Source organism: Rhinopithecus bieti, unplaced genomic scaffold (assembly GCF_001698545.2).
Source record: "Rhinopithecus bieti isolate Rb0 unplaced genomic scaffold, ASM169854v2 scaffold_19615, whole genome shotgun sequence".
Lineage (NCBI taxonomy): Eukaryota > Metazoa > Chordata > Mammalia > Primates > Cercopithecidae > Rhinopithecus > Rhinopithecus bieti.
In genome coordinates this window covers 141,444-157,570 of record NW_016809466.1, presented here as the reverse complement: position 1 = coordinate 157,570, position 16,127 = coordinate 141,444, and the positions used below count along the sequence as shown (strand labels likewise).

At 50.0% G+C, this 16,127-nt stretch overlaps 1 protein-coding gene across 2 annotated transcripts in view; it reads left to right on the top strand.

Annotated features, from left to right (window-relative positions):
- The window catches only part of SMARCB1 (SWI/SNF related BAF chromatin remodeling complex subunit B1), a 45,669-nt gene that overhangs the window by 22,799 nt on the left and 6,743 nt on the right, over positions 1–16,127 (top strand). For both annotated transcript variants that reach the window (XM_017889493.1, XM_017889494.1), the window contains exons 6-7: positions 4,798–4,964; positions 13,841–14,031. In XM_017889493.1, coding sequence (XP_017744982.1) covers positions 4,798–4,964; positions 13,841–14,031 — 358 coding nt within the window. The remainder of the gene's footprint in view (positions 1–4,797; positions 4,965–13,840; positions 14,032–16,127) is intronic.

Sequence of the window (16,127 nt, the reverse complement as noted above, 5' to 3'; positions counted from 1 at the left end):
AAAAAAAAAAAAAAAAAAAATACACGGACCTAAATGAAAATGCAGCATATCAAAATTTGTGGGAAAAAGCTAAATACAGCAATGCAGATTTTCTGTAGCACCAGTGCGTACATTAGAAGACAGGAAAAGCTTTCTTCAAATCGATAATCTAAGCTATCATCTCAAGAACCAGGAGAAAGAGAAACAAAACCAAGCTAAGCAGAAGGAAGGACATTTGAAGAGCAGAAATCAATGATGTTGTAAACAGAAGTCAAACAATAGAGAAAATTAATGAAACCTAGCTAAGTCTTTGAAAGATTAATAATAAACTGATGTTTTATTAATCTTTGCCTCTAGCAAGGCTGACAAAAAGAACGTAACTTACCAATATCAGGAATGAAATGGGATGTCACCACAGACCCTGCAGATATCAATATTGCAAACAATTCTTTAAGTTTGACAACTTACACAAAATGGATGAATTCCTTGCAAAACACAAATTAGCACAACTCATCCAATATCAGATAGATAATTTGAGTTGCCCTGTAACTATTAAGGAAACAGAATTTGTAATTTAAAAACCCCCAAAAATGGCCAGGCACGGTGGCTCTTACCTGTAATCCCAGCTCTTTGGGCAGCTGAGGTGGGAGGATTCCTTGAGCCCAGGAGTTCAAGACCAGCCTGGGCTAGCAGGATCCCATCTCTGATTAAATTTTAAAATATAAAACATTATTTTTAAAGAGGAAAAAAATTCTCCCCCCGAAAAAATCTCTGGGCCCATATGATTTCACTGGAGAATTCTATCAATCAAATGTTGAAAAATGAATTAACACAAATTCTACACAATCTCTTCCAGAAAATAGGAGAGTGTACTTCCTAATCAAATTTATAAAGCTCCTATTACCCAGATATCAAACCTAAAGACAGTACCAAAAAAAGAAAAATACAAACCAACATCCTTTATGACTATAGATGCAAAATCTTTAGCAAAATATTGGGAAATAGGATTCAGCAATATATAGAAATAATTATATACTGTGACCAAGTGGGATTTATTTCAGGGATGGAAGGCGGGGTCAATATTTGAAGCTCAATCAATGTAATCCACCGTATTAACACACTAATGAAGAAAAATCACAGGATCAGATCAGTTGATACAGAAAAAGCATTTTGTAGAACTCAACACCTGATGATAAAATGCTCAGAAAATAATAGCAGGAAACTTCCTCCATTTAATGGAAGCATCTATTTAGTACAAAAGTCCTGTCGCTAATTTTTTTTTTTTTTTTTTTTGAGACAGAGTACCGCTCTGTCACCCGGGCTGGAGTGCAGTGGCATGATCTCAGCTCACTGCAAGCTCCGCCTCCTGGGTTCACGCTATTCTCCTGCCTCAGCTTCCCTAGTAGCTGGGACTACAGGTGCCCTGCCACCACACCCGGCTAACTTTTTGTGTTTTTAGTAGAGACGGGGTTTCACTGTGTTAGCCAGGATGGCCTCGATCTCCTGACCACATGATCCACCCGCCTCGGCCTCCCAAAGTGCTGGGATTACAGGGGGGAGCCACTGCGCCCGGCCTTCTGTCGCTGACATTTAATAGTGAAAGGTTGCATGCTTTCTGCCAGAGATCAGGAACAAGCCAAATATGTCTGCTGTCACTATTCGTATTCAACATAGTGTTGGAAGTTCTAGCTAATCCAATAAGCCGAGAAAAGGAAAAAAAGACATGTAGATTGGAAAGGAAGAAAGAAATAAAATCCTATTTGCGGATGACATGATTGTCCTTGTGGAAAATCCCAAGTGCTCTACAGAAAACTTGGAGAACTAATAACTGAGTTCCCCAAGGTCACATGATACAAGGGATACAAGGTAAACATACAGAAATCCATTTTATTTCTATATACTATTAATGAGTACCTAAACACAAATTAAAAATACATTACCATTTATCATCACTCAATAAAAAAAGGAATAATTAGGTATTAATCTAACAAAACATGTACAGGACTTACATACCACAAACTGTAAAACACTGATAAAAGTAATTAAAGAAGACCTAAATAAGTAGATATATTCATGGATTAAAAGACTCTAGATGATGTCAGTTTTCCCCAAATTGATACACAAATTTAATGCAATTTCTATGAAAAATCTCAGCAAGGTTTTTTTTGTAGATATAGACAAAATTGTTCTAAGATTTATATGGCAAGGCAAAGAAACTAAAATAGATAAAGCAATTTTTCTTTTTTTTTTGAGATGGAGTTTTGCTCTTTTGCCCAGGCTGAGGTGCAGTGGCGTGATCTCAGCTCACTGTAACATCCGCCTTCCGGTTTCAAGCGATTCTCCTGCCTCAGCCTCCCGAATAGGTGGGATTACAGGCGCCCGCCACCATACCCGGCTAATTTTTGTGTTTTTAGTAGAGACAGGGTTTCACCATGTTGGCCAGGCTGGTCTCGAACTCCTGAACTCAGGCAATCCACCCGTCTCGGCCTCCCAAAGTGCTGGGATTATAGCAATTTTGAAAAAGAGTGAAGTGGGAGTAATCATTCTACTCAATCTCAAGGCTTACTATATAGCTGCGATAATCAAGACTGTGTGGTGGTGGTGGAGTGACATACCGTGATGGAACAGACCCACACAAACGTGCCCTCCTGATTTTTAACAAAGATGCAAATGTAATTCAATGGAGGAAAGACAGCTCATTCAACAAAATGGCACTGGAGCAATTAGACAATCATAGGCAAATAGGCTAGGCGCAGTGGCTTCTGCCTGTAATCCTAGCACTTTGGGAGGCCGAGGCGGGCAGATCACCTGAGGTCGTGAGTTCGAGACCAACCTGACCAACATAGAGAAGAAACTGTCTCTACTAAAAATACACAATTAGCCAGGCGTGGTGGTGCATGCCTGTAATCCTAGCTACTTGGGAGGCTGAGGCAGGAGAATTGCTTGAACCTGGTAGGTGGAGGTTGCCGTGAGCCGAGATCGCGCCACTGCACTCCAGCCTGGGCAACAAGAGTGAAACTCTGTCCCCACAAAGCAACAAAAAAACAAAAAAAAGGCCATGGGTAGTGCTCACGCCTGTAATCCCAGCACTTTGGGAGGCCAAGGCGGGCGGATCACCTGAGGTCAGGAGTTCGAGACCAGTTTGACCAACATGGAGAAACCTCATCTCTACTAAAAATACAAAATCAGCCCGGCATGGTGGTGCATACTTGCAATTCCAGCTACTCGGGAGGCTGAGACAGGAGAATCACTCGAACCCGGGAGGCCGAGGTTGCTATTAGCCAAGATCACACCACTGCACTCTAGCCTGGGCAATAAGAGCGAAACTCCGTCTCAAAAAAAAAAAAAAGGGCAAAAGACCTGAAGAGAAACTTCATTAACGAAGTTATACAGGTGGCAAATATACGTTGAAAAGCTTTTCCACATTTTTAGCCTTAGGGAAATGCAGATTAAAACTACACTGTTATTCCACATCTATAAAAAGTGGTGACAGCATCAGATGCTGGTGAGGATGTGGAGGAACTGGGTTACTCATAAGTTGCTGGTGGGAATGTCAAGTGGCTGGAAAACTGCCCTGGAAAACAGTTTGGCAGTTTCTGTTAGAAACTAAACATGCAACCAGTGTACCTGAGCATTTATCCTGGAAAAATGAAGACATGTTTACACAATAGCCTACGCATGGATGTTCATAGCAGCTTTATTTGTAATAGCCAGAAACTGGAAATGACCTAGACAGCCTTCAGTGAGTGAATAAAATGTGGCCCCTTCATACCACAGAACGTCACTTGGCAGTAAAAGGAAGTGACAACCTGGATGAATCACTGGATACAGATACAGTCCTATATCTTGACTTTTTTGGAGGAAACTGGGCACAGTGTGCATGGAATTTCTCTGTGTTGTTTCTTGCATCTGCACATGAATCTACAATTACTTAAAAATGTTTAATTTTAGAATGTCCTGGGCAGTGTATTCACTGGGTGTTTACCCAGTGCACCTGAGGTTCCTGCTGTTGCTGCCCCGCAGGCTGTTAGGATGCTAGTCCCCAGCGTGTCTTTAGGGCAGGGAGGAAATAGTGGGGTTGTGGCAGACCTGCTTCTTGATGGAATCCTGCTGTCTGCTCTGAAGGAATTTTTCTTGGCTTTTTCAGCTTATCCCTGCAAGGCGTCTTGTCAGTAAGATCTGGGCGGAGCAGGGAGCGAATGTTGACTGAGGGGACGTTGCTAAGGTCTGGCTGGCCACAGATGGTCCCTGTGAGCTCCCATCTGGTACAATTACTTTTCCAGGATCCGAGATCTGTAGGGACCTCCACAGTTGTGACCTTGTTGAGGCCCTGCTGCTGCTACTGCAGTCACAGGCCTGGAAATTGCTATGGCTTGGCACAGTGTGTTTTGCTCACATGAGGCCTGGTATTGGGCCAGCCTCTGTGCCATCACGTCTGCCACCAGTTCAGCACAGAGGGGAGTTAGAGAGATGGCACGCAAGCTTCGATGTGTCTTTGCTGGCCTTGCCCGGAGCATCTCATTAGTTAGGATAATCTCATGCGCCCACCCAGCTATGAGGGGAATAGGGGGAGTGTTTATGGCCATGACCACCCCCAGGGTATGGAGCAGGAGGTATGTGCAGCATGAGGGCTGGTGGCCTGCTAGTCATGTGCTTCCTCCTTCCACTCCCAGTTTCCAGGAAGGCCACCCTCAGTGCCCTAGTTTTCCTCTTCTACATTCGGAGATGTTTGACTTCGAAGAGGAAGGGGTGAGGGAGGCTGGTCCATGCCCAAGCATGGTACAATTTGTTGGCATCTCTTCCCTCTCCTGATTTCAGAGAAGTTGATGACACCTGAGATGTTTTCAGAAATCCTCTGTGACGATCTGGATTTGAACCCGCTGACGTTTGTGCCAGCTATCGCCTCCGCCATCAGACAGCAGATCGAGTCCTACCCCACGGACAGCATCCTGGAGGACCAGTCAGACCAGCGCGTCATCATCAAGGTGGGTGACTTCTCACCCAGCACTGGAGCCTTCCTGGCCCTCAGGGTGGGTGTCATCATAGAGCACTGAGGGTACAACAAGGCCTCCCTCAGCAGAAGCCCGTTTTTGGGTTCCATGTCGTCTGGAAAGTCATAGCACCTGACTTTGCTCCCTGCAATCACCCAGGAAGGGCATAGGCTGAGTTCTCATAGTAAAGTGTTACATACATTCTGGACACATTCAGGGGGTGCCTCTGAGGCACTGCCAGGCTCTGAGCAAAGCTCGGAGGTTTAGAGAAGGTGAAGGCAGCTGATTGGCTGGGCCAGGCTGAGTGCTCCAGGGTGACCTAGTAACCCAATAAGATGCTGCCTTAGCGGCCATATTACAGGTGAAGAGGTAGGTACATGGAGAGCTGAGATCACCTGTGGAAGTTTGGCCAGCTGAGAAGTGGTGGGGCTGGCAATTGGGCGCAGGCCTGCACCCTGCAGAGCCTATAGCATAATCCTTGCTATGCTGAGCTGCCACTGCCAGACTATGCCTTGAGGGTGAGGGGAGCTTTGAAAATAGGAAGATAGAAGAAGTAGGTGAAATTGGCACATGTGATGACTCTAAAAAGGTCAGTGGTTTGGTTTGATTTGATGCTGTGCCTTTGGCTTCCATTTTAGAAAAACATTGATGTATAAAAATAAAAGCCATGTTACAAAGGGTTCCTGAAAATAGTCTTTGGGGTGGAGGAGCCTCGGGAGGGATGCCTCCTGTGACCAAGGGACGCCTCTGCCCCGTGCGCCAGATGGAGCCTGGGCCCACTTCTTCCCACTGTGGTTCTCCGTGGCACTTTACAAAGATTTTGGAAAATAACATGGGGGAATCACCAGCAACTTCCTCTGTGGTCCCCCAAGTAGAGAACAACTAAATATCTTAGTTAGTTAAGACAGTCTCACTGTCACCCAGGCTGGAGTACAGTGGCACGATCTCGACTCACTGCAACCTCCATGTCCTGGGTTTAAGCAGTTCTCCTGTCTCAGCCTCCCAAGTAGCTGGGATTACAGGTGCCTGCCACCATGCCAGGCTAATTTTTGTATTTTTAGTAGAGACAGGGTTTCACCATATTTGTCAGGCTGGTCTCAAACTCCTGACCTCAAGTGATCCACCCACCTCAGCCTCCCCAAAGTGCTGGGATTATGGGCATGAACCACTGCACCTGGCCTAAATACTGTGTGTGTGTGTGTGTGTGTGTGTGTGTGTGTGTGTGTGTGTGTCAGAGTCTCACTCTGTCGCCCAGGCTGGAGTGCAGTGGTGCCATCTCGGCTCACTGCAAGCTCTGCCCTCTGGGTTCACGCCATTCTCCTGCCTCAGTCTCCCGAGTAGCTGGGACTATAAGTGCTCACCACCACACCTGGCTAATATTTTGTATTTTTAGTAGAGACTGGGTTTCACTGTGTTGGCTAGGATGGTCTCAATCTCCTGACCTCGTGATCCACCTGCCTCAGCCTCCCCGAGTGCTGGGATTACAGGCCTGAGGTGCCGTGCCTGGCCAATACTTTGTTTTCTTGATTAATATTTTAAAATTGTGGTAACATGGCCGGGCGCGGTGGCTCAAGCCTGTAATCCCAGCACTTTGGGAGGCCGAGACGGGCGGATCACGAGGTCAGGAGATCGAGACCATCCTGGCTAACACGGTGAAACCCCGTCTCTACTAAAAATAAATATAAAAAAACTAGCCGGGCGAGGTGGCGGGCGCCTGTAGTCCCAGCTACTCAGGAGGCTGAGGCAGGAGAATGGCATGAACCCAGGAGGCGGAGCTTGCAGTGAGCTGAGATCCGGCCACTGCACTCCAGCCTGGGCGACAGAGCGAGACTCTGTCTCAAAAAAAAAAAAAAAAAAAATTGTGGTAACATTTATAACATAAAATTTACCATTTTAACCACTTAAGTGTAAACTCAGTGGCAGCACATTCACATCCATGGCTGTGTAGTTATCACTACCATTCATCTCCAAAATTGTATCATCATGTAAAACTGAAACTGTGCATCAAACACTAACTCCACATTCCCCCTCCCCCAGCCCCTGGCAAGCACTGCTGTTCTGCTTTCTGTCTCTATGAATTTGACTACTTGAGGTGTCTCATTTACATTCCATAAGAGAATCATGCAGTATTTGTCTTTTTGTGACTGACCTGTTTCACTTAGCAGAATGTCTTCAAGGTTCATTTATGTTGTACCATGTCAGAATTTCCTTCCCTTTTTAAAATGTATTTATTTTTAGACAGTATCTTACTCTGTTACCCAGGCTGGAATGCAGTGGCGCAATTACGGCTCACTGCAACTTCTGCCTCCTGGGCTCAAGTGATCCTCCCAGTTCAAGCTCCTGAGTAGCTGGGAAGGAAACTAGGACTACTGGCACACTCCACCACACCCGACTAATTTTTTGTATTTTTTTGTAGAGATGGGGTTTCGCCATGTTGCCCAAGCTGGTCTCAAACTCCTGGGCTCAAGCCATCTGCCCACCTGAGCCTCCCAAAGTGCTGGGATTACAGGCGTGAGCCACCGCGCCCGGCCTCCTCTCTTATTAAAGCTAAATAATATCCTGTTGTGTGGATCTGTCACATTTGTATTTATTCATCCCTAGATGGACGGGCTCGGGTTGCTTCCACATTTTGGCTATTGTGAATAATACTGCTACGATCCTGGGTGTGCAAATATCTGTTGGTGTCCCTGCTTTCATTCATTCATTCATTCATTCATTCATTTAGATGGAGTCTCATTCTGTCACTCAGGCTGGAGTGCAGTGGCGCGACCTTGGCTCATGGCACTGTGCCTCCCAGGTTCAAGTGATCTCCTGCTTCAGCTTCCTGAGTAGCTGGGATTACTGGCGCCCGCCACCACGCCCAGTTAATTTTTTGGATTTTTAATAGAAACGAGGTTTCACCATGTTGGCCAGCCTGGTCTCAAACTCTGCCTCGGCCTCCCAAACCAAATGATCCGGCCGCCTCGGCCTTCCACAGTGCTGGGATTATAGGCGTGAGCCCTGTGCCTGGCCCCTGCTTTCATTTCTTTTGGGTGTATACCTAGAAATGGAATTCCTGGATCATACGGTGTTTAGTTTTTTGAGGAACCACTATACTGCCTTTCTCAGTGGCTGCACCCTTTTATATTCCTACCAGCAATGCACAAGGGTTCCAATTTCTCCACATCCTCACTGACACTTGTTAGTTATTCTTTTCTTTTCTTTTTTTAAGACAGTCTTGCTCTGTTACCCAGGCTGGAGTGCAGTGGCATGATCTTGGCTCACCGCAACTTCCACCTCCTGGGTTCAAGGGATTCTCCTGCTTAAGCCTCTCGAGGAAGAGCTGGGAAGATACATGCCACCACGCCTGGCTAAATTTTGTATTTTTAGTAGAGACAGGGTCTCACCATATTGACCAGGCTGGTCTCGAACTTCTGACCACAAGTGATCTGCCCACCTCGGCCTCCCAAAGGATTGCAGGCGTGAGCCACCGTGCCCGGCTGGTTTGCCAGTATTTTTTTGAGGATTTTTGCATCAACATTCATAAGGGGTGTTGGTCTGTAGTTTTTCTTTCTTGTAGTATTTTTTGTCTGACTTAAGTATCAGGGCAATGAGTTAAAGAACAGTTTGAGAAGGATTGGTATTAGCTCCTATTTAAATGTTTGGTAGATGGCCAGGTGCGGTGGCTCTCACCTGTAATTCCAGCACTTTGGGAAGCTGAGGCGGGTGGATCACCTGAGGTCGAGAGTTAGAGACCAGCCTGACCAACATGGTGAAACCCTGTCTCTACTAAAAATCCAAAAATTAGCCGGGTGTGGTGGCACACGCCTGTAATCCCAGCTACTCGGGAGACTGAGGCAAGAGAATTGCTTGAGCCTGGGAGGCAGAGGTTGCAGTGAGCCGAGATGGTGCCACTGCACTCCGGCTTGGCCGACAGAGTGAGACTCTGACTCAGTCAATCAATCAATGTTTGGCAGAATTCACCAATGAAGCCATCAGGTCTAAGGCTTTTCTTTGTCAGGAGGTTTTGGGTTATTGATTCAGTCTCTACTTGTTAATACCTTTTTGAGAAGAATACAAATTTGTTTCCCATAACCTGTTTCAGTTTCACATTATAGCGAGCTAGGAGGAAAAGAGGGGACAATGGTAGGAGAGAAGTGGGGTGAGGATGGGAGCGGCAGCAAGCACCTGGCCTGTGTCCTGAGTATGGTCTGCTGGCTCTGGAGGGCAGCCCTGAGGTCTCCACTCTGCTCCTCTTTGTCTTGTAAACATGTTGAGGATGAGGCCATGTGGGCTCACCCACCCAGCCGTGCGGTTCCAGATGACTGGGATTGGTCACACACAGGGTCCTCATGAAGCCTGACTGGCAGCTTCCCTTAGTTTTTCTCAGAATTGAGCCCACTTTCGTTGTTGTTATCCTGATGGGGCCTGAGGAGGAGCCATACAGGAAGTTGCCCAGCAGCTGTAATCCTCTTGGGACTGTCCCCTGCCCCACCAGAAGAGGCTTCCTCAGTGACCCTCTGACTTACCTGTGATTCCCACCTGGAGGATGGTGGTAGCTGGCAGGTTGAGAGACCGTCCTCAGGCAGATTTCCTGCTCTTCCCTTTGGGTCAGACCAGATGTCACAGGGTAGACACAGCTGGCCCAGGGAAGCCTGTGTTATGTGGGACAGACTGTGTTTTTCAGGCCAGAGGCCTCCTGGGCACCGTGACCTGTCTTAAGAGGAATAGAAGGTCACACCCAGGGTTTCCCATCTATAACTTGGACTCATAAGAGCTGGGTATTTCTTGCTTTCTTCCGTCCTTTTTTTTCATGACTCACTACAGCCTTGACCTCTTGGGCTCAAGTTATCCTCCCATCATGGCCTCCCGAGTACTTGGAACTATAAGCACGTACCACCATGCCTGACTAATTTTTAAATTTTCTGTAGAAAATGGAGTCTCGGCTGGGCACCGTGGCTCACACCTGTAATCCTAAGACTTTGGAGAGCCGAGGTGGGTAGATTGCCTGAGCTCAGGAGTTCAAGACCAGCCTGGACAACATGGTGAAACCCCGTCTCTACTAAAAATACAAAAAATTAGCTGGGTATGGTGGCATGCGCCTGTAATCCCAGCTACTCTGGAGGCTGAGGCATGAGAATTGCTTGAACCTGGGAGGTAGAGGTTGCAGTGAGCCAAGATTGCACCATTGCGCTCCAGCCTGGGCGACAGGTTCTTCCCATCCCACTGACTGTCTCAAAAAAAAAAAAAAAAAAGAAAAAAGGAAATGGAGTCTCACTGGGTTGCCCAAACTGGGCCTGAACTCCTGGACTCAAGAAACCCTTCCACCTTGGCCTCCCAAACTGCTGGGATTACAGACATGAACCACCGTGCCTGGCCAGAGCTGGGTGTTTCTGTAAGGACATCTTTCTTTGTCTTGATCCTGGAACATGACTGAAGGAAAACAGGAATCTTTGGAGCCATGGCACGTGAGGACCATCTCTCTCCTCAGAAAGAGTGCCTTAGGTTGGAGCGGCCTCCTACAGATATTCTTGGCAATGCTGGGACCAAAGCCCAGGCCTGGCTGCCCTTGTCAGGGCACCTGGCCCAGGTCGGCTTTTCCCAGTTCCAGCAGGGGTTGGCGGATAGGGGAGGAAGCTGGGGACATGGTGCTGCTGAAATTGGAGCCATCAGACCCAGTGGCACTGTCCAGGCCCCGTCAGGAGAGTGCATGGGGTAAGATGTGAGTCGGGGCTGGGGGAGGTGGGCAGGGACCTGGCCCTGCTATGCACCTGCTTGAGAGTCCTTGCCCTGCCTTGGCTCTGTGAGTCCACCTGGAGTCCAGCGCTCCTCACTACCCCACCAAGGCCACTGCCAAATGGCTCCCTCCCTCCTTCCCTGCCTTACAGTAGAGGTCTCAGCATGGCAACTCAGCCCGTATCTCTTTTCTGCCCAAAATACCGCAGAAGCTTCCCACATCCCTCTGTGGAAGCCAAGCCCTTCCAAAGGCCTCAGGGCCCTCACTGCCCTCTGCTCCAGTCCCTCGCCACCCTCATCTCCTCCCTTTTCCCCTCACTGGGCTGACCTGGGTGCCAGACCTTGGCTCCCCAGGCTTTTACATGACTGTGTCCCCCACCTGGGACTGTTCTCCCCCAGGGAGCCACATTCCTGCTCCCGGGGTACATTCACTTCTTCCCAAAGGCCACCTTCCTAGAAGCCTTCTTAGCCTCCTGACTTCTGAGGCCAGCCCGGACTTTCTGCCCCTCCCTCCCTTTCCTCCCTGGCACTCCCGTGCTGTCTGGCACACTGCATGCTCACTTAACCTACTTAGTGTCTGTCAGTACAGTACCCCCACCAGCATGGCTTTTTTTTTTTTTTTTTTTGACACAGAGTCTCATTGTGTTGTCCAGGCTGGACTCGAACACCTGAGCTCCAGTGATCTTCCCACCTCAGCCTCCCGAGTAACTGAGACTACAGACATGCACCACCTCACCTTTCTCAGAGCAGCCTTTGGAATGTTTGTCTCTCTTGTTCCTCTCCTTGGTAGACACACAGTCTAGACTTCAGAATAAATGAATGTGTTAGTGACTGAATGGCAGGGGACAGGCAACTCCATCCATGAGCCCAGGGCAGGGAGGGCTTGCTGGGTGGGAGCCATGTGCCCATGGTCCTATGGAGTCCTGTTGGGTGGTTCCATGGGCTGTCTGCTGCTGCATGCTCTTCTTAGACCCAGCACCCACATGGTTTGCTTGGCATTAGATTCCAGTTGGGAAGGGCCAGTACCTCCTATTCCGGTCATCATCAGGCATGGGCATATGTGGAGACAGCAAAGGACATGGGGGCCTGACTGCAGCCCCCATTGCCTGGCTGCATGCCATGTACAGGATGGTGCAGCTCTGCTGCTTGGCTTCCTCCCTCTGCGTAAGGATTCCTTGATGCCCGGAACAAATACACCGTGCCTATGCTAGGATTCCTGGAGGATTGTTTCAGACAGTCCTAAGTGCTGTGAAGAAAATAGGAGAGGTGCCAGCATGGTGGCCTGCATGTATAGTCCCAGCTACTCAGGAGACTGTTGGGGGAGGATCTTTTGAGGCCAGCCTGGGCCAACACAGAGAGGCAGCAGGGAAGCCTGAGGGGAGCAGAGGGCTCAACCACAGGGTCTCTTCTCTGCCCAAAACACTTGATATATTGCCTGGGCCTTGTAGAGACCTTGTCTCTACAAAACAAATTAGCCAGACATGGTAGTGCCTGTCCGTAGTCCCAGCTACTCAGGAGGCTGAGGCAGGAGGGTCCCTTGAGCCCAGCAGTTCAAAGCTATAGTGAGTCATGATCATGTCATTGCACTCCAACCTGAGTGACAGAGTGACATCCTGTCTCCAAAGGGGGAGAAAATGGAGAGAAGGGTGTGGAAAGGGGCTGATGGGAAGGGGAGCTCTCAGGAGCTGGCACTTTAGCTTAGACCAGGATGCTAAGAAGAGGCTGGCCCTGCCAGATGAGGGGAAGACCATTCTAGCAAGTGGGTGGTGGTGTGCAGGGCTTAGAGGCACAGGGCTTTATGAACATGATTGGGGATTGGGGTGCCCTCATCTCTAAAAGGGGGCAGAAATCTCCAGAAGGGCTGGGCTCCAAGGCAGTGGTGAGTTCTTCCTGCAACTGCCCACCCTGATCCTTGACTTAAAACCTAAGGATAGGCGGGGCGCGGTGGCTCACGCCTGTAATCCCAGCACTTTGGGAGGCAGAGACGGGCGGATCACGAGGTCAGAAGATGGAGACCATCCTGGCTAACACGGTGAAACCTCATCTCTACTAAAAAATACAAAAAAATTATCTGGGCGTGTTGGCAGGCACCTGTAGTCCCAGCTACTCGGGAGGCTGAGGCAGGAGAATGGCATGAACCCAGGAGGCAGAGCTTGCAGTGAGCCAAGATCGCGCCACTGCACTCCAGCCTGGGCAACGGAGCAAGACTCTGCCCAAAAAAAAAAAAATCTAAGGTGAATGGGCAGGTGCCCTATGGCCTGCTTGCCCCATGGAGCACTGGACAGCAATGAGGGATGACCCCAGCCCCACATTCTAGTGGGAGGAGTCTTACAAGCATGACGCAGAGTGAATGAAACTGGACCCCGAAGGGTCCATCTTATTCAGAAGAGCCATACGTACTCAAGGGGTGAGAAGTCAAAATGGTGCTTCCCCAGGCGGGGCGGGCATAGGTGGGAGCTCCTGGAGTACAGTCTGTGTGTTTTCTCCGGCTGGGTGCTGGCTTCCCAGGTGTCCACTGGTGAAAACCCCCTGATAGCACACCCAGGGCCTGGGCCCTCTGGCTGTGAGTCATGCGCAGCAGGGAGTCCTCTGGGGAGTGTGGGAGGAGCTGGCCCAGCACTGTGCTCCCCACAGGCTTCCCTGTCACCTCACTGTGTTGGCCTAGAGTAGGGTGCATCTGTGAATGTGTTAGGCAGGGTTTTCTGAGAGGGCAAGCTCTGTAAAGGCATAGACATTGGCTTAAGACAGGACTTAGGGATGCCTTAGCTGAGCCCTGCCTTGCCGGTGTAGTCACGTAAGACTGATGGCAGCAGGAGCGAAGGGCAGAAAGGAAGGTCTCCACCAGCACAGGGCATAGCGGGGATGGGATGAAGGTAAGATGGACTCAGGTGCCCCCGGGGCCACTTCAGGGCCTCTTGAGGGTGACTGTGCTGGGCCCTGAGCCAGAGCCCCTCGTGGCAGACAGGAGGGTTGTGGGGTCAGCCTTGTTTCGGGGATGGGGAACTGGAAGGACAAGGGCCACCTGCAGTTCTCAGCCGGTGGACCCTGGTGGGCAGGGCGCACACCAGGCCTGGCAGGCCCCCACTCCTCGCGGCCTCCCTGGGCTGGGGGCAGTCCTAAAAGCTCTAACTCACGTCCTTTGGTTGTCGTCACAGCTGAACATCCATGTGGGAAACATTTCCCTGGTGGACCAGTTTGAATGGGACATGTCAGAGAAGGAGAACTCACCAGAGAAGTTTGCCCTGAAGCTGTGCTCAGAGCTGGGGTTGGGCGGGGAGTTTGTCACCACCATCGCATACAGCATCCGGGGACAGCTGAGCTGGCATCAGAAGACCTACGCCTTCAGGTAGGATCGCGCACGAGTCTCTTCCTCCCTCATCTCTCTGCAAAACTGTTTTGAGAAAAAGACTTCTCTGTGTGAGTGGTGATACCTTTGAGGCTTTCTCAAGCTTCGCAGCACCATCTGGCTGGGGTCTGTGTGTTTGCTGTGTCCCCCTCCTGCCCTGTGTGTCTCACCAGGGCTCCGCTGTACCAGGTAGGGTTAGAAGCACTTAACACAATAGCTGGCAAAGACTTGAGTTCTGTCAGGGCGAACCTCAAGTCCTTACCTCCACGGAGCCCTGGGCCTGCCCCCCGCCATCCACCATTCAGTCATCCTGCCCCACACCTTCTCTCTCTGCTCTTGCCCAGACGGTTATTTTGGTCAGGGTGGCCCCTGCCCAGGGTTCTTCATCTGTTGAACTTGAATTCTGTCTTAAACACAAAGGCCCACCCAGCTTTCAAGAGTCAGGGGTCCCTAGCAGCTCTTTCTTACTGTAGTAACTCTGCCTTTGGTCAGTCAGAGAGCATTTGATGAGTACCATGCTGGCTGGAACCCATCCTGGCTGCCCTGGAAGATAGAGACAGGTCACCTTGATCCCTGCCTGCAGCATTTGGGCTGGCTGAGATGGCGGTGGAGGTGTGAAAAGAATATTCCAGTCCAGTGTCCTCTGTGCTAGGGATGGGGATGGACCTGGGAGAGGCCCTCCTGTTCCTGGCAGGAGGTAGGACTTAGAGTTAAAAGCGAGGTCAGGGCCCAGCACAGTGGCTTACACCTGCAGTCCCAGCACTTTGGGGAGCTGCGGTGGATCGCCAGAACCCAGTAGTTCAAGACCAGCCTGGGAAAAACATGGGGAGACCCCATCTCTACAAAAAATACCAGAATGAGCCAGGCATGTTGGTGCACACCTGTAGTTTCAGCTACTCAGGAAGCTGAGGTGGGAGGATCGCCTGAGCTCAGGAGGTCGAGGCTGCAGTGAGCCAAGATCATGCCACTGCACTCCAGCTTGGGTGACAGAGTGAGACCCCATCTCCAACAACAACAAAAAAATAGCGAGATTGAGCTCTCCCAGCTCAGCAGGACTCTAGGACTGGAAAGCCCTGTGGTTTCTAACCGTGTCCTCTGTGTTGGGATGGGGTGGGGGTGCGGCAAGCATCCCTACATCAAAACAGGATGTTTGGCTTTAATCTGCTCATCAGACTATCACCTTCCACATCTGCAGTCATCACTCAGGGAAGACAGCTTAAAATGCTACATGAGGAGCAAATAGGAAGGTCTGTTTTGCAAAGCTATGACAATTAATGGAGCTCGTTAGGTTTGTGTCTAACTTGTTTTCCCAGACATCCCAAGAGACAGCTTTCTACGACTTCCCGTAAATCTGAGCAAGGAAGAAGGAATGAGAGCCACCCACGGGCCTGGGAAACAGCTGAGCCCCTGCCTGAGTGCAGTGGTGCTGAGATCCTGTGACCTGCCCCCCAGCAGCCCTGCCAGTCACATGGTTCTGCTTCAGAGACAGGGCAGCTCAGAGAGGAGGCTGGGGGTCTGGCGTCTGATGCCTCCCTGTTCCCGCGGGGTGTTGCCTGGGAGTGCAGCTGTAATGTGCATTCACCCTGCACAGAGCCAAGCCCTATGGCCAGAGAGCCAGTCAAGGGTGGCCTCACTCCACCAGAGTTGGGTCTGAGGACCCGGGAGGTAGTGATGTTGCAAACATCAACACTGAGCACCTCCTCCCCCAGAGGCTGAGCCAGTCAGAACCCTCATTCTGGGCTCGCAGGTATAGGTGGCAGACTAGCTGCCCCCAGCATCCGGCCCCTACGGTGTTGACCCTCACCTAGCCCTGCAGCCGCTGTGCCCACAGTCCGGGCTCAGGAGCTGAAGTCCCCGGGGCCTCTTGACAGGTCCTCGCAGCATCCTTTCTTTCAGCCACCACAGCACCATCCCTCCTGCTCTGACCCGAAGGTGACCTGAGCCTGAATTCCTTGCCAAACTCCAGGCCCTCTGCAGTTTGCAGAGTGGCTCCAGAGCAGGCCCCCTGGGGAGTCCCTGGTGGTGGCAGGTCAGGACTTAAGAGGCGGATCCCCTCTTTATCTCAACGACCACTTAATGCATTCCAGTTGTGGGGC